Below are 27,342 nucleotides of genomic sequence, written 5' to 3' on the forward strand. Positions count from 1 at the left end.
CTAAGTGACATACTATACTACTATTTATGTTTTATTTCACACTTTTGTGGTCTCTAGTTTATTTTGAGGCTTTGGAAGCCTTCTCTATGAATGTGGGTCAAAATTAGTGTTTCTCTGAGAGTTAGAACCTCTTAGGGCAGACAGAGAAATATTTCCCTTGCCTTAGGTCACCATAAAAGTTCAGCCTAATGCCCAAAGCAAATCTTTACAAAAGTTATTATTTTACTACCCACCATTAAGAGGAACTTAACTGACAGCCTAATCACCTAGCAGCTTCCACTAAATTCTTTAATCTGCCTTTGAAAGTCTTTTCTTTCATGTAGAAATACAACATGCAAGCTTGTTTGCAATATTGCTTTCCTTATTGGAGAAGTTCGAATGTGGGAATAGAAATTCTTCTTACTGGGATCTAGGGAGAGAGAGGAGATATAATTGCTGTACTGTCTTGCTCCCTCTCCTCTTTCTTCAGGTTTCAAGTTCACAAAATATTTTGCAGACTATCATTGTGCCTCTGTATGTTCTCTACCAGTATTGTCCTAAGGTGGATGACCATCCACTTAGTGCATTTTTGTGCATCGAATCTCTCTTGAAAGAATTAAATAAGGCTGATTCAATCTTCATACTTCTGCTACAGGAACTAGCCCTGTAGCCCTGGTATATCTTTCAGTAATACATTACTACCTCTCCTCTCACTAATTCTCTTCCCAGTCCACATACTTCCTCTTTCAATTCCTAATATTTCAGGCTTTAGCACGTGGAATTTTATGAAGCACTCAGAGTCAATATAATTCCTAAATAAAATCTTTGGTTTATCTTACTGAAGAAAGGCATTAAGCTGACTAGCATGGTCTAACTTTGATAAGTCTGTCATGTTAGATCCAAATGTGTATTTCCATGGTTTCTTTTGAAGACTGTCTGCTATTGAGTCTAATTTATAAGTTTGTAATTGTACAGAACATTTTTACTTTCCATCCCTCACAAAATACTTCTACTCTCAATTACACAATATGCAAGGTGACCTGATAAAATTGTTCAGATACCTTACAGATGAACTTACAATTTCATAAGTAGTTTTTAGGCTCTTGGATGAAAATTACCTTTTGTCTTGATGCAGATATATTTTTTAGTTCCTGTCTTGTTAGGCAGTTTCTATCTATCATTCCATTAGCTTTTAACTCTTTCTGTTCAAGAAGCATAGTTCATCTTACAAAAAAGCAGAAATAGAATATCATTGACATAGGGAAATGTGTCTTTATTATGCTAATCTTGACTCTGCATTTATTGCATTTTCATTTACATGGTTAAAGAATGTTTTCAATATTTCCTTTCCAAGGTCAAATGCAGCTTTGGTGGCCTTCTTTTTGTCTCTAAAATTAATGCATTTAATTTCTTTTCTGTCTTGAGTATACTCAAAACCTGAATTAATCTAATGCTGTCTAGAGAGAACCCAAATTACTGTTTCACTATTTGAATTCCATACTAATCTACTAATTTGGTTTTCTGTAAAAGAAACAAATTTTGCAAACCAAACATAGGGAGCTAAGAAGGCAAATTAATGTAATACTCATTAATATCCCCTCTGGTAGGGGATTAGAGGCCTAAATTGTTTGTGTGTTTGGCTGGTTTTTTTGTACTTTTGTTTTGTGATACAGTCACTGCAATATAAGTCAAAAGAATAATAATATGGTATATAATAAGACAAATAATTATATGTGGAAAGAGGATCTACCAGAAATTACATCCCGGGGTTTTTTTCCCCCCTTAACATCATTATTAGTATTTATTCAGTAATCTCCACTTTTTATATAAATTTCACAATTCTAATTTGTGTGAGAATTCCTGCCTGACAGATCTTTGAAGAACTATACTTGTATCCAAATCTGAGATTCCTTTCACTTTTTCCTTAATGGTGCCAACTTTTTGCTATTTATGTCACAGTTCATTTTGTCATGGTCATCCATTCACCATGCTTTTAATCATTTCCAGGTATACCATTTCCAGGTATACTTTACACTTGCTTTATAAAACTTTTGTAAGTATAAACCTTCAGGAGAAGAACAGGGAGGAAAAATCATGGTGGGAAATGACACCATGTGCTTCATAATTGCTGCACCTAAGACTTCTCAGTTAGTATTTTTTCCCACAATTTCCGTTCCTCTCTTCTTGTGACCTTTCGTACTTGTTTTTGTCTTCATATAAAAAGGTAACATCTACAATTATGACACAATCTATTTTCTGATTTTTATTTATTTTTCTTCATTTTTTAATATGCTGGCCATCTCAGATTTCAAATCCAAGCTATTTCCCCCCCCATTATATTAGTTCAGGAGCAAGAATCAAGCAGCTTCAATGAATGGCAGGAACTTCTCCACTCCCAGACATAGTTCAGGTACTGCAAATAGTGACCAAAGGAAGAACTGATGAGACTATTATCACGAATGGGTCAAGCACACAGTTCACCACTTTTCTTCTTTCTGTAATTCTTGGGTGTACTGTCCCTTTTGTTTTTCCTCTGCCATGAAAATTAACTTTGCTTCTTTCATTTAGACGTGGCAGCTGTAACTAGCAGGTAGTTGTCTTCAAACTCTGACCCTCAAGACTTGTGCCCTCCTCAAAGCATGAGTGTATGCTTTTACTTTAAGGACTGAACAGCTTTAATGACTAACATCCTCTTCTCAAAATCTCATTTTGCCTTGACATTTCCTTCTCCTGTCAAGCTTCTGTATGTTTTTTTCATCCATTGAAATAAAATCACTTCAGAAAGGGAGCTCTATTTTTTTTCAGATTATAAATGAGTCAAATGAGTCACAGAGGTAAAAATGTGCCAGCTAAGAACATTCATCAGGTCAGTAACAGCTAAGAATAAAATCCAGGTCTCTTGACCCCAATCCAAACTATGTTGGATCACCCTATTTTAATCCACTGAAATTAGTAAAGTGGATGACTTCTTAAGTTGCTAGTCTGTATGAGAAAAAATGGCAGGAAAAAGTATTTAAGTTAGAACATAAGCTGCTGCTTGCACACGTGAAAAACCCGTTTCTAATTAACTGTGCCATAGGTACTAGAGGTGGAATTTGTCTTTCTCAGTATCAGTTATGTGTGTTAATTTGAGTTGCTCTCCATAACTCATGCTTGGTAAAGTGGGTTGAGATGATAGCCCTTCTTCCACTTGCCTAGCCAAGAGTACTTGTCTTCCTGTTTGCATCATTCTCAATGTATCTCCTTGCAACTGTGTGTGTCCTGAGCACACCTGGTACCCACTGAAACTCCTGAGGTTATCATGGTATGTGACCCTTACTTCTACCTAGTAGCTTAGTGTCTAGGAGGGCTGCCCCAGACTGAAGGAGCTCAGTCCAGGTTGCTTGCTGTTTCTGTGAAGTTGGGCTTAGACAGAAAGAGACACAAAGGACATCTTGATGTAACATTCAGTTAAAGTTGAGTGCATTCAATAGCCTGAAACTAGAAACATCCCTGTTGTCAGCTAATGACTGCTAAATTAGATTCAATAACACATCACAGGAAGACAATCTTCTGATTTATTGGTACCTAGTTAGGATGACAGAGATGAGGTAAGGCTTGAAGCCAGATTCCTCAAGCCCTACCCCAGGCTGTAAAGGCAAGTGTCAGTTTGTTGCTCTCCTGCTGGCTTATGTTGAATTGATTCAACAACTACTGCTTAAGGGAATTTTCCCAAGTTTCTTCTACAGCTAAATGCCTAGGGCCTTCTTTCAAAGTACAATTGTGGGTTTAAATTCCAGCATGAGAGAACTAAAGAAGTCTCTCATTGCTGGGGAGAATGCTCTGCAGTGGGGATAGTGGGAGAGAGGAAGGGAGTGAGAGTGTCAAGAATAGAAATAAAAATTAACCAAAGGCTGCTGCTAGCTGTCCTTTCAACTGGATGCTCTTGCAGGCAGCTGTGTTTGAACACCTCTGAAATTTCCAAATACTAGAGTAGTTTTGACAGTGAGTCTCTTTTCACAGATTCTTAAAAGCACTTTTAAGAATCTTAAAAGCAGCAATTGGTTCATAACTATATTTTGTGAATAAAATTGGATTTCAAATATACTCTTCTCAGAATTCCATTGTCACTTTCTTTCTGGCATGATTACTATTTTGAAACACATTCTACTCATCTAGCCAAGGTGTTTGCTTGTATTTAATATTCTCCTTCCATCCTGTTCTTTTCACAAACGTATCTCATAAAAGAATTCTGTGTATAAAGGTTAGATGAAGTCAGATGACATTGGCTATGGGCAAGTTAACTAACGTTTGTCAGATTTTAAAGAAATATGCATGGGAAAGGCTTGCAAGTGACCATTGAAAGATTCTGTTACAATCAACTTAGAATTAGCATTGCAAAGAGATTTTATTGATGCCTAGGTGTGATGAAAGTGACAGTGAAACCTGAAGGAAATATACTGAGACAGCTGACAGTTTATGCTCTTTATTTTAAAGCAGGTGGATGACCACCATTTATGAAATAAAGCAAAACGATCCCCACTTTCAGTCAGGTGCAAAAAAGTGCCATCTCTTCAAACAACAGACTGGCTTGGTGTTGATATGCCATCATAATCATCTGAGTAGTGCTGATACTGGTCAGTAAGAAGAGGCTGATGCAACTCATCTTTATTTTTCTTGACACGTATGATACATGCAGCAGCAGCAAAGATAATTGCAACAAGAACCAGTGCAGTCACTATTGCAATAGTTATCATCTCTGTGACACGGAGAGCCCGACCTAAAAGAAGGAAAGCAAAAGGCAAAGATATTAAAAGTAAAGTCAAATCATATGGATAAATATCTGAAGTTCATACTGGAACTCAGCATTTGTCATTATTCACTGAGTTGGGGCGTAGAATTACTTCAAATTTTGTTTGACAATTCTTGTTCAAAAATGTGAGAAGACTTAGACTATCTTGCTTTGCTCTAAAATCTGTTCTGGACTTTTCTTCTGCTACCTACTTTGTGAGGATTTGCATTCTCACTAGTGAGCTAATGAATCTATTTTACATAGGAATGAGGACATTCTTCAAGGTTAAGATCCAAATGAGAACTCCTAAAATTATAGTGGGTAGTGGGAACTTCATGGTGGAACAGTTTCTGACCAGTTTGTTTCCAAACAAACATCTGGAAAGTAAGGCAGGAAAGGAGACAGAGGCCTTTACAAAGACAGCAAATATTGGTAAAATTTGAATAATTTTCAAGAGACAAATATATGAAGGAAATAAAGGAGAGGAAATATCTAGTCTGCACAGTTTACCTGGCCACTCGACTTCATAGCTGTATCCTAGGTTTTCTGGTGCAGTAACAAACATTTCATTATTGGTTACTGGAGGCCAGAAAGGCACCATGTTGTACTGTCGATTATGTCCAATAGGGGCATTCTCCAGTGGGTATGTTGAGATATCTATATTTGAAAGTCAAATCACATTTCTGTAAATAAATTCAAAATAAATTGCACTATTTCATTTTTTTTTCCCAACTTATGGTTTTGAGTATCCCAGAAATCTTTGTCACTTGTTCCAGAGGAATTTGTTTCCTGGTGCAGCAGATATAAAGTAGAGTATGCTGTCCAAAACCAAGGCCACTAATGTTATCTCTGGTTTTGAACAGAAATCACTGGTAAATTTTTCAAAATTTTGCCTGTGTTGGGCTTTTTGTTTCTTCTCACTTGGAAAAGAAGAAATATGGCAAAGACCTTTTTCTACATTCTTGCTTTGCCTGATTGCAGCAGTGATGAACAGGAGGGCAGTTGATGTAAATTCCAGTGATTTTTTTTTTTTTGCAACATTATGCTAAATAAGGATGTCAGCTGGAATAAAAACCAAAACAAAACAGAAAATCCCCAAACTAAACCAAATCAAACCAGCAGCAGCAATAACAACTCAAAACATAAGAGAAAGAAAATACTATGTGGTAAGATGATGCCAAACCTTGTGATAGATCATGTAAGAACCACAAGGGGATACAATTGCTCTCTGAGAGCTGTGTGAGAAAATTCAATGAGGCAGGTTGTGGAAGCTGCACAAAGAAGTCTTAGTTGTGCAGCAGCAGCTGTCTTCTGTAGAAGAAGGAAGAGGAGTATAGATTATCCTAAGAGAATAAAGTTGCTGCATTGTGCAGAGGAATGCAGTTGCTTCATGATGCATAGATGTAAGGGTTAGGTTGAATTGCCCCCTAGTCCACTGATAAGTCTTCTTCCTTCTTTGTTGTTTTCTTTTTTTCATCCATACCTTTCAAATCTTTCTTTCTGTTGTTCCTTTCTCCCTCTTTTTCACTTTCTCCTGTATTACCTTTTTCTGTTATTTTTGGAATTAAAAAAGCAAGGGCAGAAATAGTGACTATCCTTTAGAAGCATATGCATATGGTTATTGAATGCCAGTAGTAATAACAAAGGTGGTGAAAATAAATGTTTATGGCATCTGTTCTTCCTTTGACAAGAAGAAAACAGTTATTTACGCCACACAACAGTGGGATGTCCTTCCAGGGTTAGAGTGTCTTTGCTCTATGGAAACAGTGTATTTCCACATACTGTTCTCTTGAATTGTGCCTGCTATGTCTGACCAGATCCCTTCACAGAGAGCAATCGGCAATTGGATGCCAATGGGGTGAGGGAGAGAGATTGCTTGTTACTACTTTGTCTTTGTTAACTATACTAACTCTTCAAATTCCAGTCCTCTCTCCTAAGTTTAGGGGCATCTTGCTGTCCCACAAGAAGGAGTTGAGTTTTTGTGACTACAAAGACTGACAGCAACCCATTCTGCCTCTATCCATGAGAACATCTTACCTGCAGAATGCCGTCTCAGCCACTCATCAAAAAGAGCATCTGTAAATGTGTGCAGGAGGACAAAAATGGGGTCATTTGGTGATAAATGAGTTTGCCCTCCTGTCCCATTCAAAAATAGATGAGCCAAATTATGAAGACTTCTAACTGCTGGGTCATATTTTCCTGAAGGATCACTGTATCCTGAATATACAAACAAAAAAGAAAACAAAAATTTCAGTGAAGATTTTGTTTGGAAGCTGCAGTCTCAGATTAAAACTTTTTTTTTCCCTCTGAAATGCTTTCATGTTGTTATGTTTCTCTGCTTAATACAAATGTGTAGCTAATTCTCTACCTACTGACGTTTGGGAAATGTTCCTGGAATGCATCATTTTCAGATTAAAGTAGCCTTTATAAAAGAATGCTGGGAATGTGGACTGCAAAGCTGCTGAGTTCTACCGCAAAAAATGGCTAAAATAACATCATAGCATGAAAGCAGAGGTATATATTTAGGCCTACATATCTTTCACCATATTAAATAGCTGCATGAGTTTTCTAATTGCTTACTAAAGCAGGTGTATCTTGACATTTATTCTAATGAGCTAGCTGTTAGGTTTCCATACATCATTTCCATGCATATTGGGAACACATATTGGAAGGCTTCACATGCTCTGACATTTTTTATTTTTTCAGTGAAGAGAGAGTGTATTTTTGCTTGTGCTCAAAACCTCATAACCCTCAAGTCAGATGTTAGGATCTGAAGCATCATGAAAACTCCTCCTGTGTTCAAGCTTTGGATAATTGTTCCAGGGAGGGATTCTTACAGTTAATTTTTAAAAGCCATGTTGAACACCTAGATATTGATAGGCAGCAATTTGAACTGCCACTTTTTAATATTTTCCTGTTAAATGCTCTGTTTTAAGGTATAGAATAAGTTGTTAGGATGCTGTCTGAACAGTATAAATCAAACCATTAGGCTCTTTACCCTGGTGGGTTGGGTGTAGGGGTGTGTGTGTTCTGGTGCACTTTTAAAAGTTCAAAGTGTTCTGATAGAAGAACAGAGTTTTATGTCCCAGAGAGTAGAGCTAGCATGTCTAGCAGCAAATTTCAATATCATTGCTACCAAAGCTTTCAATTTATTTTGATTTCTTTTATTTGTTTTAATTCAGATACAAGAATAACTGCTAGAAGCCCTTGTTTGCTTCATTTAGGAATGCAGCGGTATCAGTCCACAGGCAAGGACTGTGTTTTCAACAAAGGCAACTTATTAAGTGTGTGCCAAGGACCTGAAGTTAGTTTATACTTAGTATGCCAGCAGCAGACTCTTGAGACTTTCACACATTTTAAGAGACAAAAGCTATAGCAATAAAGTAATTTACGTAGAGCTTATTTCCACTTAATATTTAATGTTAATACTTAATGCTACGAACAATGTTCTTCTTGTCCAATAGCCTGTCTCAATACTCATACTTCCAACAGGAAAATGGCAAGTCTGCTCCCTGACTTATTTGGAGTTGTTCAGGTCTTTTTATTTTTTATGTGTTTACCTTCTACTGTGTTACGGAAACTGTCTGTTGAATTGGAATAGAAAGGAGGAGTGTCAAATACACCAACTTCCAAACACTGAGCAACATCCTCAGGCTCTGGGAGACGCTGTACCATAGGTCGTGCTACATTTCCAGCAGGATTTCTTCGGATGGGACCACCCTCAGTACCTGGAAATGGAGAGAAGAGAGAAAACAAGGTAGGTGGCAGAACAGTAGACCACAGAATGAATTGCTCTCATGACTTAACCGTGGAGAAAAAAAAAATCCCTCACAAATTACATTTATACTGAATTAACTGATCAGTTCCTCATGCTGGGCAAAGAATCCTCATGGGGCTCTGTGTTCTTGATTCTCTGCTCCAGGATGTAAAAAGTTATCTGAAGTTTGTTGTTCTCTAAGAGATTTAGAAAAAATTTATACAGACTTTCAATGGGATTTTCTAAGGAGACCTAGACCAAGGTTATTGATTATGTCCTGACAGAGTAGCTGGAGAAAAGATTATGCAAATGACTAATCCATTATTGGGGGATTCCTATTTTTTTCCCCATATTTCCATGACGATGCTTATATGAAGAACTTTACTGGTATTTTAAAAATTATTTTAATTTGGGTAGGTATGTTAGAATCTGGTATTATTCACATTCAAAACATGTTGCACATAGTTATTATGGGGATTTGTTGGATGTTCTCATTTTAGGAGCAGAATGGCATGAAGGTGATAAGTGGAGTAGTCAGAAGAAAAGTTAAGCTTCAGTTAAGAAATAACACTGCCAGATTTAATTATTTATGGTGCAAGAGATAGATTGACACTGCATAAGAATGGAAGGCAAAGCATTTAATCTTCTGCTACAAGCTCCTGATTACATGTATTATCTCAACAGACTGATGAAACGTGGATCAAGAATATTCAAAACCCACTTTTAAAACCTTTTGTCTGGAAAAGTCATTGCAATGTAAAGTATTATATTTATTTATTATTAAGAGAATTTTCTCTCCAGATATCTTCCATCATTCAAACTTACTGTTGCAGATGGTTCCCAAGGTTTCATAATCTTCTACATTTTCACATAGCACTCGCCACTGAGAGAAGATTGAATTCTGGCTTATAAGAGAGACATCAAAATTGCTTCTAGCTCCCATTAAGTCATCTGAGCAGATATCACATGTATTTTGTCCTGTTGCAAAGTTCCAGTAGGGCAGTCCAAAAGTGGGGTCCTGTAGCATGTTCTAAACCACATAAATATGGTGTTACTATATGTTTGACACAGACAGCTATGATATTTACTGCTAGAAGAATGCTAAAAAACAGCAAAATACATCTTAGTAAAAGTCAGAATCCTACCTTAAAGAAGATAATAACTCTATGTAAAATTCATGTAAAGCTTTTGGTAGTTTTTCACATTTATACCTTTGTTCAGCAGAACAGATACAGAGCAGATTCAGTTCAGTAGTACAACTGAACTGAATCATGGATCTCCCCCACTAATAAGAGAGTACCTCTCCCACAAAACCATATTGTTAGTAGTAAGAAACATAAATTAACACTGAGACCCCATTTTCCAGATATTTTTAATGACCTGTCAGCAAGAACAGTCTTTGTAGTGCAAATAATAACTAGGTCAGCTGTGGAACTGAAGGAAATATAAAGAATAGGGGTACCGGCTTTTCCAATTGGCATTGTTTGGTTCTAGTATGGGTTAGGGTTGAACAGTTCTGGAGTCAGTGAGGCAAAATTATTTTGACTAATGATTAAGTCTACTAACATAAATAGGAATATGTATTAAATGACAGGCAGATAGAACTTCTCAGGGCTTTCACTTAGAGAAATGCCACTGATGACAAATGTGTGTCTTCGAAGGGAGTTTGTGTCTCAGTCTGACATAAAGCAATTAAAGCTAGTGGAAGCACTGATTTCAGACACTATTTAGTCCTGACCTTGAAAACTTAATTGTTGCTTTTTTAGGAAGGATGATGGTTGAGAAAATACTATACCCATTTTTGTGAATATGTCCACAAAAGAGAAGAAAAAAAAGAAAATCATTGATTTATGGAGCATGTTATAGCGAAACACTAATTTCTCTAACCAATTACACAAATTAAATGTGATTCTGAATACCTAAGGCATCTCTGTTATCACATTCTTCAGAATTTCTGCTGCTTTGGTTAATGTTATTCAAGAATAATGTCTGTGAGATTAAAAACACCACTGAAAATAACATTGTTGGTCCAATAAAATGTCTTACATCTAGAATACATTTTTTTTCCAAGAGATTTTTATGGAAATTTTACATTTTCTATTTCTCTGATTAAAATATTATTTTTAACATCTCACAAAAGTGACAGCCTGAAGCCTAAATGCACTTTATAGACACTATGAAATTTTGTATACCATTGAGTTACTGAAATTGAAGCAGAATCATTTCAACATGTAGGGAAAGCTGCTATAATTTTTACCTATTTTACTATGGATTGAAGTTCTTTAACTGTAGAAAACATAGCATGAATACCAGTAAACCTTTACAGGAACTTCACCTGCATGTCTCTTTCAAGCTGCAATAGATGGTATCTATGCCACGTGACAAAAGCTGGTCCTTCATGAGAGAAATCAACTCCTCCAAAACTCTGCTGCCCCGCACCAAGGAAAGTCTTCCTGACAGAATAATAATGAGACCACACAAAGTAGTTATAAATGGAGATATTCTCGAACTGAGGTGTGTTGCCATCTGGTCCAAAAATTTCTTCACGTCTTCGTGTGGCAATAACAATGTCAGGATGGATGGTGACCTTGGCTTGGTGTAAGGCATTCACAAAGCGATTCCTTTCTTCTGCACTTAGGTCCAAAAGATTCCTTCTGACTGTGATAACATAGAAGAAGCAAGTTAGTTACCAAAGTAATAGGCACTGAAGTCTATCTCAAATAACTCATTTATTGTATTCCTAATAATTCTGGGTAAGTTCCTTTTTATTCAAATATTCACCCTTTTTTATTGGGGAAACTCACTGAGCATAAAAAGATAATGTATTTATTTTGAGAAAATCGAAAATAAATTAAAATAAAGCTCCAATTCTTGCACTTTTAGTACTTTTAGGAGTACTGTTACAGATTGTCTTTCCATCCTGCTAGACAAAAGACAAAGTTCTTTGTCATACAAACCTTTCAGAACTTCATCCAATATACTTAAGGTTTCCTGTGGTAGTACTCTACAAGAAATAAACACTAAAAACCAATTTATAATAATCAGAAACTCTCTGTTTGGCAATTTAATGAAGAATTAATTTTTTTATTCTTGAACCTTTTTAGGAAAAATGGCAGATTCACCAGTGAATTATTAGGAGTTTCACACAGTACAGTATCAATTTAATCTGGGATTAGCTCTTATTTTATTGCTTTAACCTGACATTATTAACAATTGCCACATATTAGTCCTTTTTAGCAGTATTTCTCAAAATAATGAAAAAATGCCATTGTTCACATGTAGAGAGTGAAACAAGGAAGAATACTGACTTGTTGAAATAGCAGTGTTTCAGCAAGAAGAGCTGAGCTCAGATCACCCCTATCTTTCTTTCACCTGGTCTGAAAAAATCTCTAAGTTTAGACTGACAAAATAGAAGTCCACACAATTGTTATTCAATATTTATTTATTGTAATTATTAAAAATACTGTAAAAATCCATAACTCATTGTCCAAATTAGTGATTGATTATGTTCATATAAGAAAGAACAGATCTTTAACATGAATCTATATGAAGAATAAAAGTGAATTATGTCTGACTAAAAAAGAATTGATTCAGTGAGGGATATTTTAGCTTCTGGGAAATTTAAAAAAAATCTTTACTGAAACATGAATTTCATCCAAAGACTGTGTATCCTGAAACATACTTTTTTGTTTTGCAGAACTGAACTGACCATCACTGAAGTGATGGGTTTTTGGTTTTATTGGTTTTTGGTTGCTTGGTTACTTGGTTTGTTGGTTGGGTTGTGGTGTTTTTTGCAGTGTTTCAAGTAGAGAACTATAACTGTCCGTCTAATTTAGATTTACATAGGCATCTTAACATTTTCATTTTTAAAGTATATGTGTAAACCACATTAAAAAATTCTGACTATTATTAGAGTTAGTCATGAACTGAGAAGATATGAAGACACCAAACCACATTTTACGGTAATTTAATATGGATGTACCAACAGTAATCCAGTAATTATTTCTAAAATCAGAGCAGATGGGGCCTATGGGTCTATGAATGAGCAAAAGATTTGACCTCAAAGTGGAAACTTAGAACATAATAGGAAACTAATTTACACTTTTAAAACTCATGTTATCATGCATGATGTATCTGATTTATTTGGCATTTTGATGAATTGTAAAGGATTTAATGTGAGAAAAGTAAAAAAGTTCTTGTACATTCTAGAAAATCACCTAAAACTGCTGTTTGCCTGTCCCTAGTTTTATGTTAACTTTGTGTGTAACATTTATCTCTTGATTATTCTCTAGAGTTGTTATCATTGTAAAATAGAGTAGGCCAGAATATCAGAGAGTGCAATCTGGTTTAGCATAGACAGTTCACAAGTAATACTTTCTGGTTTCTAGTATAGTTCTTGAAGTGCAAAGAATTAAAAAAAAAAAAAAATCAAAGATCTTTCCCATAGCAATCAATAAGTTGTTATTAAGTAATTGTTAAAATTTTGATTTGGTAAACCGTCCTTTTGTTAACCCTTTCTGCAACATGCTCTTACATCCATGGTATGTTCCCTTATCTGGTGAAAATGTCAGTGCTGATTTCTGTTTCTGCAGAAAGAAACACTGCATATTTGTGCTAGAGACATCTTGTTTAACATATCAGCAGAACCCATTGCTCATTTTGGGGGAATTATGGATTTTACAGAATTTCAGTAACATCTTTGAAGTTAAAATGGTTTAGGTTTAAAAATAAAGATTGAAATCTAGTCCATTCAGATGTTTTTCAGATAAGAAAAAGGATCTGTCCCTAGGTTTGTCTTTTTAAATTTTTAAATATTCAATATTTTTCCAGTCCTGCAAGGATTTCATATCCATTAAAAAAAATTAAGAACTGCTTAGTGATATGCTAGACTTAACTGAAACTGGAGTACTGAGGAAGGGCTTACCACACCCTGGACTGATTCATGTGAACTGCCAACATCATGACTGGTGTTTTTAAAGATATTGACAGCAGCAGGGACAGTAAAAATATACCAGACCCAGTACCTAGTTTAGAATTGTATTAAGGAACTTTGAATGAAAAGAACTGCTAAAATAGTTAAAATACTCACAAGGCATTAAACATATTGAGGTACATATTATTCCCAGACATGCTCATAAACACATGTACAGGCCTATATACATTGTTTTACTCTTAAATCCAAACAGTACCTTTTTTTCAATATAGATGCTCTATTATTTGATGGACTTTGATACATTGGCTACAGGTTTCTTTTCTTCCTTTTAATTGATAGTAAGTATAAATAATTTATACACATGCTCAACAGCTCCTCTAGAACCTGCCTTAATAACCCCTTTAGCAACATACTAAAATGCTAAATAAATATAATGGACATTTTATACCTTAAAGAGAATAAATCCACTAGGCACATTTAGAAGCAAGCACAGCACTGACAATGAGCAATTTCCATGTCACAGTTCTGATGTTCTTACCTATGTTGATCTGCTGGCTGCAGGTAGGTCCAGTCCAGCCAGGCCGGCACGACCCGCAGTTGTAGCCAGAGAAGTTCCCGTTGCAGCGGCAGGTTTGGTTGAAGAAGCGGATGGGCCATTGCTCACGGTCATCCCGCCCGTCGTGGATGTACTGGGGGCCGTGGGGCCGCGAGTCGACCGTCACCTGCACACACCGGCCCCGTCCCGTGGACACCCCACACCGGTCAGTGCCCGGCCCAAACACAGGGAAGTAGTCTGGGCAGCACATGCCGCTCCTCAGGGACTCAACAGTTGTGCACTGTCGAGGGAACTGGGCTCCAGAGTGGCCCAGCATGGTAAGAAGCAGAAGCAGGGAAAGGTAGAGCAGCGTGGGGATCCGCATGACAGCGGGTCCAGCAGAGCCGGCTTGTTCCCAGAGCTGGCTGGCTGCACACGCTGATTTCCTCTCCTGTGATGGAGCACCCAGCTCCCTCTGTGGAGAGAAAGAGAAAGCAAGAGAGAAAGCAGAATAAAAACAAGTGATACAAATCTCTGGGCTACCCTTTTCACCCCAGAAAATTCCTTCTATCTCTACACTTCAATATTCTGTCTGAAAAGGCAAACTACTCTGACCACAGACACTGTTCTTCTCATTATCTGCACAAAATATAGCAACTAAGTAGATCTATATTTTCTCATTAACTTCTAAATTCTTCCAAAATGTTCATTCACATTTTACATTTGCTAGACACATTTGCTTCACTGGCACCAAGTTCTAAAACCAAAGGCTCCAGTTTTCTGAAACTTTCTTTTTTCACCCCTCCTTCCCTCCCCCAGTTCATTACTTTTCTGCATTTAACTAGTATATCTTGTTCTCCTCTCTGTTTTCTCGCTGTTCTCCAGTGCCAGCTCCAACATAAACTGAAGCTATACTTCATGCATTGTACCTGTTTTCCCTTCGTGGTACCTCTCCACTGCTGAGATCTTGTTCTATGTGTGCACACCCTATGACTGTCTAACCTGAAATAAGCACAGCTAATTTCTTTCCTGGTTCAGTCTGCCTGCTAATCCTTCTTGTACCAACACAGTATGGCTTGGCCTCACCGTCCTTCCTCTCTTAATCCCCTTTCTACTTCAGTGCATTTCTCTAGACTTTAAGTACTTGAACAGCACATGATTTCTTTCATGCTTATCTCCTTGTGATTTTACAAGTTTTAGCAAAGGTCAGAGACAAATACTTGAATTCAAAACAGAACAAATGTGAAGTTGGCTTTTTGTTGTTGTTTTTTTTTTTTTTTTTAAATTACTTGTAAAGAAAGGCTCGTTTGAAAACGGACAAAGAACAGTGGGGAAAATCACATTTAATAGACACTTAGAAAAAGCTCTTAAGATGGCATTTTCAAGATCAGGCTTATAAAATGAAATACACCCATTTTTAAACTTACACCTTTCAGTTTAACAACTTATATAATACTAAAATAAAAAGACAATGATCATATTGGAATTTAATGAAATACTAAGTTTTGAGCATGTGCTATGAAAGTTAATGAAACAAAGAAATTGACAAATCTCTTAAAAGAATGCTTCTTTATTTACTGCAAGGATGATTTCTGCTGTGCAAAAATGACCTTATTCTAGTTATTACTCTCTTTCTTAGCTCTCAATAAGGATGGATTTCAGTGAGGTGGAGATATGTCAAGTGGGGGGAAAATATGTCAAGAAACATCTTAACTGGTATCATTAACAATTTTCCTAGGAAAAGGTTCAATCACATTGTAACTGACATCAAGCAGGAAATGGATTACCTACACTTTCTGCTTCCCTATATGCAAGTCCTAATGAGAAAGTGCACCCAATTCTGGCAGAAAAAATAAACAGTTTTTTTGTGCACTTATTCTTGCCAACCAGCCATGCACCAGAGCAGTGAACGTTGCCCTCTGTGCCCTCTATAACCCAACATGCTTATTTCAGGGTAGAATCTATATTTTTAGTACACTTCTCTGTCTCTTTAATTCATTCTCCATTTGCAGACAGTAATATTTCCTTGTCCTCAAATGAACCTCTTTTTAGATTCTGACTTCCACTTCATTCTCCATTTTAGCCTATATTCTCTTCTTTACTAGTTTACCCTACTTCTTTCCAAACTAAAACCTTATCTCTTTGAACATGTCTGTCAGGACACATGTGACACAAATTCACTGTTTTCACACCAGAAGGTAAACCAGAGCTGGTAAAAAACCTCTTGAGCATTTGTCTGAAAAGAACTTAAAGTTCAAAGAAGCATACAAGTTTTTGCCATGAATATTTAGCAAATACAGCAAATTCATAATAAGCTTAAAAGGGATAAATGCTGCTCCTTAGACAAAGCCCCAGTAAAACAGAGCAAACAGATCTACTGACTGGGGTTTCCTTGCATCATAAAACTTCTCCTTATAATGGTGTACATGATTTAGACCTTTTGTAAACCTCTTGCACAGAAAACACCTATGAATGTTTATGACAGAGATGCACTGCTGAGGATCATATACCTTCTTTGCCCCCTGATGTTCCCTTGGATTTTCTGTTGGAAATCTTGCTGAACCATTAGGTGGAATGCAATCCTTTTTCTAAACTTTATTTTGATGTTCTTGCCATTTGAGAGATTCTTTCATATAAAGACTCCTGCTCCCCTACTGTGCCTGGAATGATTTGATCTTGGAGATTTTCCAAATGCACATGTGTTTCTGTGGCTCAGTTCAGAAAGGGCTTCTCTACAAAAACAAGGTAATGAGGAAGAAGTCAATGTGTGAACGTCTAGCTCACTAATTGCCTGCATGGACTAAAAGACCCAAAAAGAGAGTTATTTAATATGCTACATATTTGCATATACCTTGCACCTTTCTCTTTTTTTAAACATTAGTTCTTGATGCTGAGAACAGATATCTATGCAAACACAAAAGTTTTAGCTGTGGTCTGTACCCTCAGCTACTGGAAAAGGTTATAAAAATCTAGCCAGTTCTATTTGGTTATAAAAATCTATCCAGTTCTATTTGTGCTTGATGAAACCTGAGATAATGATTCTTCTCATCAGCGCTACAGTCAAACATCAGTTCTCTGGGAGCTACCCAGTGGTCTTTAGTAAGAGTTGCAATACAGGCATCTGTTTGTTTAAAATATAAGAACACGGTATTCATTCAGAAGCTCCATTCTTTAACACATGAAAAGACATGTGATTGGAATGATACTGCTACATGCATTTTTCTTCTATGAAACAGTACCTTTAAGAAGCATTAAAGGTCAGTACAAGGAAACTGATTGTTATCAATGGCACTCATGGAGCATATACTGCAGAAGCTTTATTTATTTAGCCTATTTAGGTAGACTCTCTCTTTGTAGTTCTTAATTTGTCATAGGTTTATTCAGTTCTACACATTTGAATGAGTAAATTACCTTTTGAGTTTTGATCTATTTCTTCTATTTTAGCTGGTACAGTCTAACAGTACTATGCAAGATTAATATAAAAGAGAGCAAAACTTACCTAGTTGTTTTTTTTTTCTTCCTGAAGAGTAGGGGGAAAAAAGAAAACAAGAGCCTACCATTTTAATGGTTTTTTAGCATTCTATAAACAATAATCAGTTAAAATTACTATCTCAAGGCATCAGTAGACAGCTGCAGATTTTACAATGGAAATGGTGCAAGAGTTTCATTAACAGAACATGTGGATGCAAAAAAGTATTTATCCACAAATAAATTGTGAAATGAATGGGCAACAAACAACAGTGATGTTAACTGATCTGCAGCCTATTTTCTGCTTCTATTCAGAAAAACAACCAATGAGAAGGTTATTGCTGAAAATCTATTGAGATTAACACTTGCAGTGAAGTTGAGACAAGATTTTCTTAGTGATATATATCATGCAAACTATAGAAGTATATAATCACAAGGAGCACATCATTTCATATTTGCCACAAACCTTAGGTTTTAGCAAATTACTTTAGGCTAGAATTAATGAGTGCAGCCATGGACATCTACACCTCAGTGCTCTGTTAAATAACCAATTTGCTGTAGAAGGAAGGCAGTGGATCAGCCTCAGATAATGAAAATCAACGCAGACCCATTGGTTTTAATAAGACATAGAATTACAGTCAGCTGGAGGGAGCTTGGCTCATTTGTGAAGGGTAGCCTTCAGCAGGCTTATTGGTGGGCAAGAACACTACAAAAATAATGCTGACTCTTACAAGAAGTACTTCCCTGTTAATTTTACTATATATTGTCCTAGACTATATTATCTCCCTCTTTGTTAGACAATTGAAAACCCAACCAGTAGTGAATATGAAACTGCACTTAGGGCAACCTTACAAAATCAAAGATAGCATTCTAAGGAATAGAAATAAAAATATTTCCTTTTTACATTTGTTTGGAGTGAACATAAAGCTTTCACACATTCATTAATTTTTTTTATCTCTTCCTAGTGTCTTATGTTGTGTCAGATATGGGAAGTCCCATTGTATCTAAGACATATCTCAGATATGGAGAAATATTATTCATTTTTCTAGGAAATTATGCATATACTGTATTGTACTCTACTGCAAGATTTAATTCTGGATGAATTTTAATTAAAGGAATATTAGTTTCTTATTAGACTGCATGATTCTTACTAAGTACTTAAATTACTCTCTGAGTAGGACTCATATTTTTATCAAGTACTTCTTTTTTCTTGCAAATAAGGTAAATCCTACTTGCATTTGGAGAAAATATGTATACCTTTCTTGACCAACTTGTATGTATATGTAACTTTTATGAATATGACCAACTTATATGTATATGACCAACTTATGTATACCTTGCTGGACCAACTATAAATCCATGTATAGAAAAGATAAATAAGGCAAAGGAGAAGATTTTTATGTGAAGTTTTGATAACCTGATTAAAGAAAAAGAATTGAAATAAATTTAGATTTTAAAGTAAATAAAGAATTAAATTTAGACAAATTGATAGTTTTTCTTTAAAGTATCAAATTTGCACAGTAAATCTTAAAAATGCTATGAACAGTTTAAGCAAAAGAAATAATTTTAGTCATACCTACTCCATCATATGTTCTATTCTTCTAAAGTTTTAGCCACGTACTTGAATGTGTGTTATAATGCTAACAATTTCTGAACATTTCCTCCATGTTTTTGTTATTCTGGAACGATATCAATGAGCTGAAGTATGGCTGAGAAATGAAATTGGCCTGTAGTTGCTTCTGCAAAGCAAAGTGCAGAAAATTTACTCTGTATTTGTAGTTCAAAAGTTCACCTTCAGCAGGGAAACATATAGGTAATTGGAGTCTTTATCGCTTTCACCAAACGCAGTCCAGTGCCTAGAGAGATCTGCAGTTTCAAAATGATGCAATAGAGGTGACAAATGACTGCCTACACAGAAAATGAGTGAGACCTAAAAGAGTGTTGCAGATAGGCATAAAATGAAAATAAGTAGCACTTGTCTAAGAGTTTGAAATAGCTGCAAAATAGCACACATCACTTTTGCCTCTTGAAAATACATGTGAGGTTTGAAAGCAGTATTTCAGAGAAACAGCTGACTGGCAAAGGCACAAGATTGGGTAGAGCTTCCAGAAAACAGAAAGCATGTTGTTGAGCCTGGAATCACTAGTTTTACTTATGAGCAACTGTTGGTGAAATCTGACTTTGTCAGCAGTCTAAGGTGAAGGAACTAAGGTGTGCTCTAATCTTAGGGACAACCATGATATTAAAGATAGTCTTGTGTTGTGAACAAATACAGTGAACACATCACTTTGATTGCCACAATGCAGTTGCAGCTGGACCATGTAAGACTCTTAACTACAGAATAGGAAATTGTCTAACATGGTGTTAGAATAGCTGTCAGTGAGGTCTGGAGGTGGAGAGTGTCTCTGCACAGGCAGAGCTTACAGAAATTAAGGTGTCCATCACCAGTAGTGCTGTGCACCTGTTATGCTGCACCATGCTCTCATCTATCCACCTACCAATGCAATGTTAGGGAAATTCATCCTCCTCTGACCATACTGTAGGGAGATACTAATCAAGAAATGTTATATATTTTGTTCTTGTTGTAGATGCACTTTGGGCAAGTTACCAAAGTAAATGGGAATTTTGCTACTGATTTTAAAGTTAGCAGTGTAAAAGACAAACAAACCTGAAGTAAAACAAAGCCCTGATCAAGGTAGATGATTCTGTCAATTTGTATTATCTACTCTCCTGCCATTTCAGATCAAATAATTTTCAAGGGCAAAGATAGTCTAATATATTTTATCCATCACAAGCCACCATGAAATTGAAGACATAAGAGGTCAGATTATTGTTTGGACTAAACTGCCATAACTCCAATAAATTATACTGTTCAGGATATGCCATTGATGTCCAAGAAGTTACAGTAATTTATATATAGTAAGTATCAAGTCCTCCATGTTTCAATAAACTGAATCTTTATTTTTCCCTTTGCTGAAGTGGTTTCCATGAAAAATTATCTTCCAGTGTTATGAATTGAAAGATCTTCAGGATTATACATACTATCATATGGCATTTAGTTACAGGCCTAGAAAAAGAAAAAAAAATTCTGGCACAAAATTAATTCTTTCCTTAAATTCATGTTATTCTACTGACAGACACAAAGCCTTTTGACTGAAGCAAATAAACTGTGCACTGAATAATATAGATAACTAGCTTATGTTGTGCAGGTGAAAACACTTTGTAGGGAGTTATCCAACCAAACTAATAAATGATGTTTTTAAAATTATCCTTAAAGATTAATCACTGACATATTTACAAAGTAAATAGAAAAGAGTTCAGAGCAAGGAAAGCCCCTTATCTATCTACAAGAGAAAAGGAGCTAGTAGCTGCTGTCTCCAGTGTCAGTGTTTTTCTCAGAGATCACTGAAATTAACAATATTCTCTCTTTTGACTTTACTGCACTGTAAAACATCAGTCCCTCATGACATGACCACCACATGTCCATCATGACAGATTTTTAATATGCAATCACAAATGGCTTACTTGAAGAAATAGAATGTTGAAGCCCCTTCATATCCTCTGAGGTAGCTTAAAAACTTTGATGATACTTATGTAACATTTAAATGGATGGTTAAATGGATGAAGATTTTTTGGTCCTATGGAAAATCTGTGACATTTTTGTCATGCCAGTATCTTGGGAAATGTTTTTATTTGCAGCAGTAGAAGTTGGTGCTGGTATATTGGATACCAAGACTAAAGGACACAACTGAAATGCTTCTGAATAGGGAGAAAAAAGAATATATTTTTATTATTTTTATAACCCACATATAATGATACAAAGTCCTATTTTACATTTTTACCACTACCTTAGATGAGGTCTCACAACTATTGAAAAATATGAAGAAAAGCAAGAGAGGCTGCTGCAAGTGATGATGTTAATATCATAACCATGGCATTCTGTCCTTTAGAGACTATTCTTTGCCAAAACACAGTGTTAACCTTTTACTTATTGGAAGGAATATCTGCAGATACATTTTGAAACTGAAGTTCATTTATTTATTATTTATTAATATGAAGGTTTGCAAAAAAATGATGGAGTCCTTTATCAGCATTAGTCTGAACAAGTGCATTAAAGCCATTTAATGTGTCACGGTATTTTAAGTCAAATAGAATAGCTCCATTCATTTCATAATGCAGATTGTTTTATCATGCAGTTACTGAGTCATTTGTTCTGAAAATGGAACAGTGTTTTATTCCAGCTTTAACTGAAGTTGATAAATGTATAAGAATTGATGTTAAGGACTACTAAGTCCCATAAGTCGAACATAACCCTTATGTTTCACTTTTTCATAATTTCACTTTTGAGCAGGCCTGATAAATCTCATTAAAACTTGATATCTTCAATGTCACAGATCAAATAAAAATCCTTGATGTATCTGATAATGTGTAAAGGATATTTACTTTATCCCTTACTGTATATTATGAGCTAGCTCATTAGCCTACAAAAAACTTTATTTCTCTAAAAACACCCACAAACCTTATGAACCTTTGCAACATAGTAGAAAATCTATACATTAAAATCTAACAAGCAATAGATACAATTACAACTCCTGTACACACTTAATTTTTTAGTGTTGTCTAAATGAATTTAGGGCTCCACATTGGGTATATTTCAGAGGAAAAGCTCCCTGAACAAGCAAAAAAAGAAATGCTGTCAAACCTTTGCTTCTGTGAGCAGTTAATAAAAGGCAACATGAAATTTTTTTGATGATGAAACTACCACGTCCTGCTCAGAAAGCCTTAATTGAGTGAATATATAGAAAATAATAGATACACTAATGCAAAGCCCTAGGGGATCTTGTATCACAATGAAAAACATCAGCTATAAGGTCTGATTCTAGTATTGTGGAAGCAATGGAAGTTAAAACTCCATGTGTGCATTTCAGGCAATTATCACAGGCTACTTCTAAATACCATGAGCACCAATGGCTTCAATACACAGAGAGATTTACAGGTATGTTGTAGATATCATTTAAGACTTTGTAATTTTTTCTATTGACTAGAAGGACTTCCCAAGGAAATTAATGAAGAAAGAACTCAAGATGATCAAATAAGCATGTAAGAGAAATGTGTCTAATAATGATGGACATATATAAGTATAGAAAATATTGACCTATTTGGTGGATGAAATGCTCATGAAACGGGTGATTACTGTAAATGCATCTTTTTCAGAGTAGGATGATATTTTTAGTTAATAATAATATTTCTTTCATTTATTTTTATAAGACATAAGTGACAAAACATTTAGCCATGGTGGCGTATATCTTTTTGCATTTTTTTATGAACTTGGAGACTTTGGAAGAAAAAAACCACTCTTTTAAAGATTATTGATGCAGTCTTCTATTAATTCTATCACATCATCTTTTGAATAGATAATCTATTAAATTTTCCATGTTTTTTGAAGGTCAGATTGATGTTAGGTTGACCAGCCTCGTCGTCACAATTTTTTGTTTTGCATGGTATTTTACCATCAGCACACTTCCATCTTGCTAGCATGTCAGGCAGAAATGGTTCCTCAAAAAAGTTTTAATCTTATTTTTAGGAGCAATAACAATTTGTTGTTGAATCTTACCAAGTTCTTGCCATCAGAGCTATGGCATGCCTTACTAACACTTTTCAGGGTATGTAGATAATATTTTTTTTCATCTAAGGATAGACTTGAATTCAGGGAAAACAAAGACCTAATTTTTTTTAAAAAGACTGTCAAATTTAAGAAATACAGCTCTTGCATAAATTTATATAGTAAACAAATAATTTCTACTTGAAAAATGGAAGAATGAAATTCCTTTCACAGTGTTGCAGTTGCAGTTCTTGGTAATTTCCAAGGTTTTCTTAATGCATTGTAGCTCTTTGGAGGCAGTTTCCTTCATTTCTTAGATAAAGGTTCCTCTTTGGTTCATCTTTTGTTAAGCCTATGCTTCTTCCTCCCATAAGACCGCAAGTGCATCAATCAAAAATCAAATTATATTTTTACGGCAGAGTGTGGGTGGTGCTGGGCTCATTGGTAAAATTATTAATAAATTGCTATTGTTACTGCATTTAAAAACCTTGTTTAGGAATCAATAGTGTCAAATATGGTAAAACACACAAAGCAAAATTAAACCTGACATAAGATAAGAAACTGCAGATATTCAGAAATGGAAAGAAAAGCCCACTCAGGATAATGCTTGTAGTGTTAAAAGGATATGCTTCAGCAGAATAGCAGGACAACTATTATTAGTACTTTTAGTGGACATTACAGATTTGAAAATTTGTAGGAAATAGGTGAAAAAGTATTATACATGTGCATAGGTAATCGTGCCAAATCTGAATGGCAGCCTAAGAAAAAGCAAAATACATTCAAAAAAGGAAAAATTATGTCTGATCCTGTGGGAGATAAAAATAGGTGACATGGTTATACATAGTAATGAATGAAATATGGGCAGGGAATATGAAAAATGGGCAGGGAAATAGGCAGGGAAGTCTTTCAAGTGAGTAAAATTAGCTTCTGTTTGACAGAAAAGAGAAATCAATGCAAAAGGTGAAAAATTATTGATGTGAAATTAGTAAAAGCTGTATAGCATTTGAATATAATTTCAATCTAAAGTCTTCATGTGTTTGTACTAAAAAGAAATTTCTTCATAACCATCACCCTGTGAAATAGTAGATTGTGAAAGAGGAGTTAGAAACAATACAAAACATGTCTATATGGGGAAAAAGGGGCTTTGGCTCTCAGCTTGCTGTAAGTACTCTTAGCTGTTCCCAGAATACACAGTACTCACTACTGAGTTAAATTTGATTAATATATCTCATGCCCTGGTCATAGAGAAATGCAACATTTATAAGGGAGTGTACGACTGGAAATAACATTATGCCAAATGTTGAGGAAGTAGTATTAATCTTAAAAATACCTGAATGTTTGAGAATATATGTCAGATTTCATATTCAAGTATTTGAAAAGTTGTTCAGTAATGTAAAACCTGAGAGTTTTAATAAAACCTGTATTAGAGTTTAAGCAAGACTCAAACGTGTCATTTATATTCTACTGCAGATTTACTAAATACATAATTACTAAATATATAATTGATTTGCTGAAGGAAAATTAATTGTTTATTGAGTTTGAGGAAAGCTAGATTTTTTTTTCTCTTGCAGAACAAATTATAGTGTCTTACAAATTTATTGTCATACTGAATGTAATTCATTAGTATTTAAAAAAAAATCTACTTAATTCTGAATAATGAAGTATAGAAATTATGACTATAATTAAGGGAGTGAAATATGTACAACTACCTGATTTTCACCTAAACCATGTTGTAATAGTAGAAAGATAAAAATGAAGAAAAAAAATAAATGGAAGCGGTAGTATGATTATATATATTCTTTAAAAATAAAAATCTTGATTGATATCAAGTTATATGTACAAATTTTAAAAAAAGTGGTGCTAAGGTAGTAGTATAAAGACATATGGGGACAAGACAAAAACTGGTTTAAGGCTAAATATAGCACATTATTTTGTATACATTTGCAATTAATTCTTGCTATGTCAGAGGAAAAAATAAGGTACAACTTTTTGGAATTAAAAAGTGATGTGCTTTGGTTTTGTGATCAATGAACATTTCCAGGAGATGGAATTTCATGGACTTTTGTGGGCTCAGAATGCTCTGATTAAAGAATTTTCTTTTTGGCAGCAAAAGCTTATACAATAGACTACTCATGTGCAGGAATAATGTAACAAATCCAGGTGGTTAGTTCTACAGATAAAAGGACTGGTGATCAGATGGACTTCAGTGGGATTTTTTCATAATATTTCACCAAATATTTTACATTGACAGCTGCTTTTATAAGTAAACATGGTTAGAAAAGGTGAAAATAAGCAATTATAAGTTGTATATATACTGTTTTTACTGTTATTGGAGAGAGAGCAAAAGGATTGATAACCACATTTTTTATCATCTTTCAGAAAATGTATTTACTGAAAGAACAGGCATTTAGAAATGTTGTCATGAACAATTTAATCAGTAAGATAAATAGGGCCTGTTAAACACCTATCCAATGCCATGACATCAAGTCTGTGGGGAGTGGGGTTGAGGGAAGTGAAATATGTCAGATGTATGAATGGCATCCTCTTCCACTACATGAAGACCTCTTCAGTGAAATATACTGGAAATAGGATTGTTGAAGTGATGCAAATCTCATTCAGAGAAGCTCTCCCTCATTGCCCTGATCCCTCCAAATTGCAATAAAATCTCATAGCTGTATAGCTATGAGAGTATAGCTGTATTTCAACATTTCAGAAATTGCAGCTGTATATCAGTGATCAGCAATTTTTGTGAGATGGCTCTGAAAATTGTGAGTTACTAGCATGCCTGAATTTTGAGTCACTGTATGATACGTCAGAGAGGAAATTTTCCCATTGAAAGCATCCAAGTCTTTTGATTTTGTATGTTTTCTTCAGACTCTTTTTGACTTTTAAGTGTTGAATTTAGCGAAAATGATACACTATACATAAGAGAACAGAAATAACAGTTAAGGTTCAACATTATGGCCAATTTAGATTGAGCACCAGGGCCAGAATTTACAATCTCTGCCTGTGGAAATAAGCATGTGAACTAGTCATGGCAGGTTAATTTTTCAGCCTATAGAAAGAATGTGCTGTGTCTCATTCAAAAATAAAGATATTAAACACAGAGGATGATTCTGTGTTCTAACAGCACCTATTTCCCACCATTTGCTGCAATGACAGCCATGCACAGCTAATTCAGGTAAAGAAGATAAAAGTTGGCTGACATGAACTGAGCATTGAGCTTCTGACTAAAAAGTTGTGACTCAAAAAACCTTACTGACATTTACTCTGTACATTTGACAACCATTTGCATGTGCATGTTGTTTTAAAATTTCAATTAAACACTACAATCATCATACAAAGTGATTCTTTAAGACATTTAAAATGTATTCTTCTGTCAAATTATGTCTATAATGGTAGGTATAATACATTTCTTTCCAATGAAAGCAATTATTAATGAAGATTAATTTGTCTCTTACTTTTAGTTAAGTTACAATGTACTTTGGCAGACTGTAGACCTAGATGTAATCTCAGCATTTTTGCAAAAGTTAAAATATATGATTCCTTTATTAACCATCACTATTTTGGTACATCCAAGATTTTGTTCATAACCACAGCATGATAGTCTGTGCCATCATTGGCAAATCAATGATTAAAACCATGTTTGATCTTAAGCGTGGTAAATGTGACAATGGAAAGCAGTTTGTCCTGATGGACACCAAGTTGAATGTAAGCCAGCAATATCTTCCTTTCCAAAGGAAGGTAAATAGTATTTATATAGGACACATTAGCACAGTATTGACACAGACTGAAAAAGGTGATCCCACCCTTTTATTCATCACTGGTGAGACCGTACATCGCGAATTGTGTACAGCTTTGGGCTCCTCAATACAAGGTAGGCATGGACACAGTGGTGAGAATCCAATGAGAAGCCTGAAGATGTTGAAGGGACTGAAGTATCTCTTCTAAAGCAAAAGGCTAAGAGATCTGGGGTAATTCACCCTGAAGAAATGAAGGCCTCAGTTGTGTATACGCATAGCCTCGGAATAAGAGCAAGTGAGTAAAGAAGACAAAGTCAGGCTGTTTGCAGTCTTGTGAAGGCTGACCTAGAACAGAGACTATATGGAGTTAAACAATAAAGTAGGTATTTATTTGGAGGCCTCAATAGATCCACCTTGGGCAGCAGAAGAACCTGGCCAGGGCTAGAACCCAAAATTGTCTCAAAAAAAGGACTATTCACGGGTTCTCACGCTTTTGTGTGTTGGGCCATTAGCATATTTGAGCTAATTGTCCAGTTACAGCTCTAGCCCATGAA

At 35.3% G+C, this 27,342-nt stretch overlaps 1 protein-coding gene across 2 annotated transcripts; it reads right to left on the reverse strand.

Annotated features, from left to right (window-relative positions):
• Positions 1-4,429: 4,429 nt before the first annotated feature.
• TYRP1 (tyrosinase related protein 1) lies at positions 4,430-14,360 on the reverse strand. Of its 2 annotated transcripts, XM_021525577.4 has the most exons (7): positions 13,979-14,360; positions 10,843-11,165; positions 9,333-9,537; positions 8,311-8,478; positions 6,788-6,967; positions 5,261-5,407; positions 4,430-4,738 (listed from the first exon to the last, which is right to left on the reverse strand). In XM_021525577.4, the coding sequence occupies exons 1-7, from the start codon at positions 14,358-14,360 to the stop codon at positions 4,533-4,535; spliced, it is 1,611 nt and encodes a 536-aa protein (XP_021381252.3). In that variant the 3' UTR covers positions 4,430-4,532. The 2 variants fall into 2 exon arrangements, with proteins under 2 accessions (XP_021381252.3, XP_085423853.1); XM_085567727.1 differs by having other exon boundaries at positions 4,720-5,407.
• Positions 14,361-27,342: the final 12,982 nt, after the last annotated feature.

Source organism: Lonchura striata, chromosome Z (assembly GCF_050655825.1).
Source record: "Lonchura striata isolate lonStrDom1 chromosome Z, ASM5065582v1, whole genome shotgun sequence".
NCBI classification, from domain to species: Eukaryota; Metazoa; Chordata; class Aves; order Passeriformes; family Estrildidae; genus Lonchura; species Lonchura striata.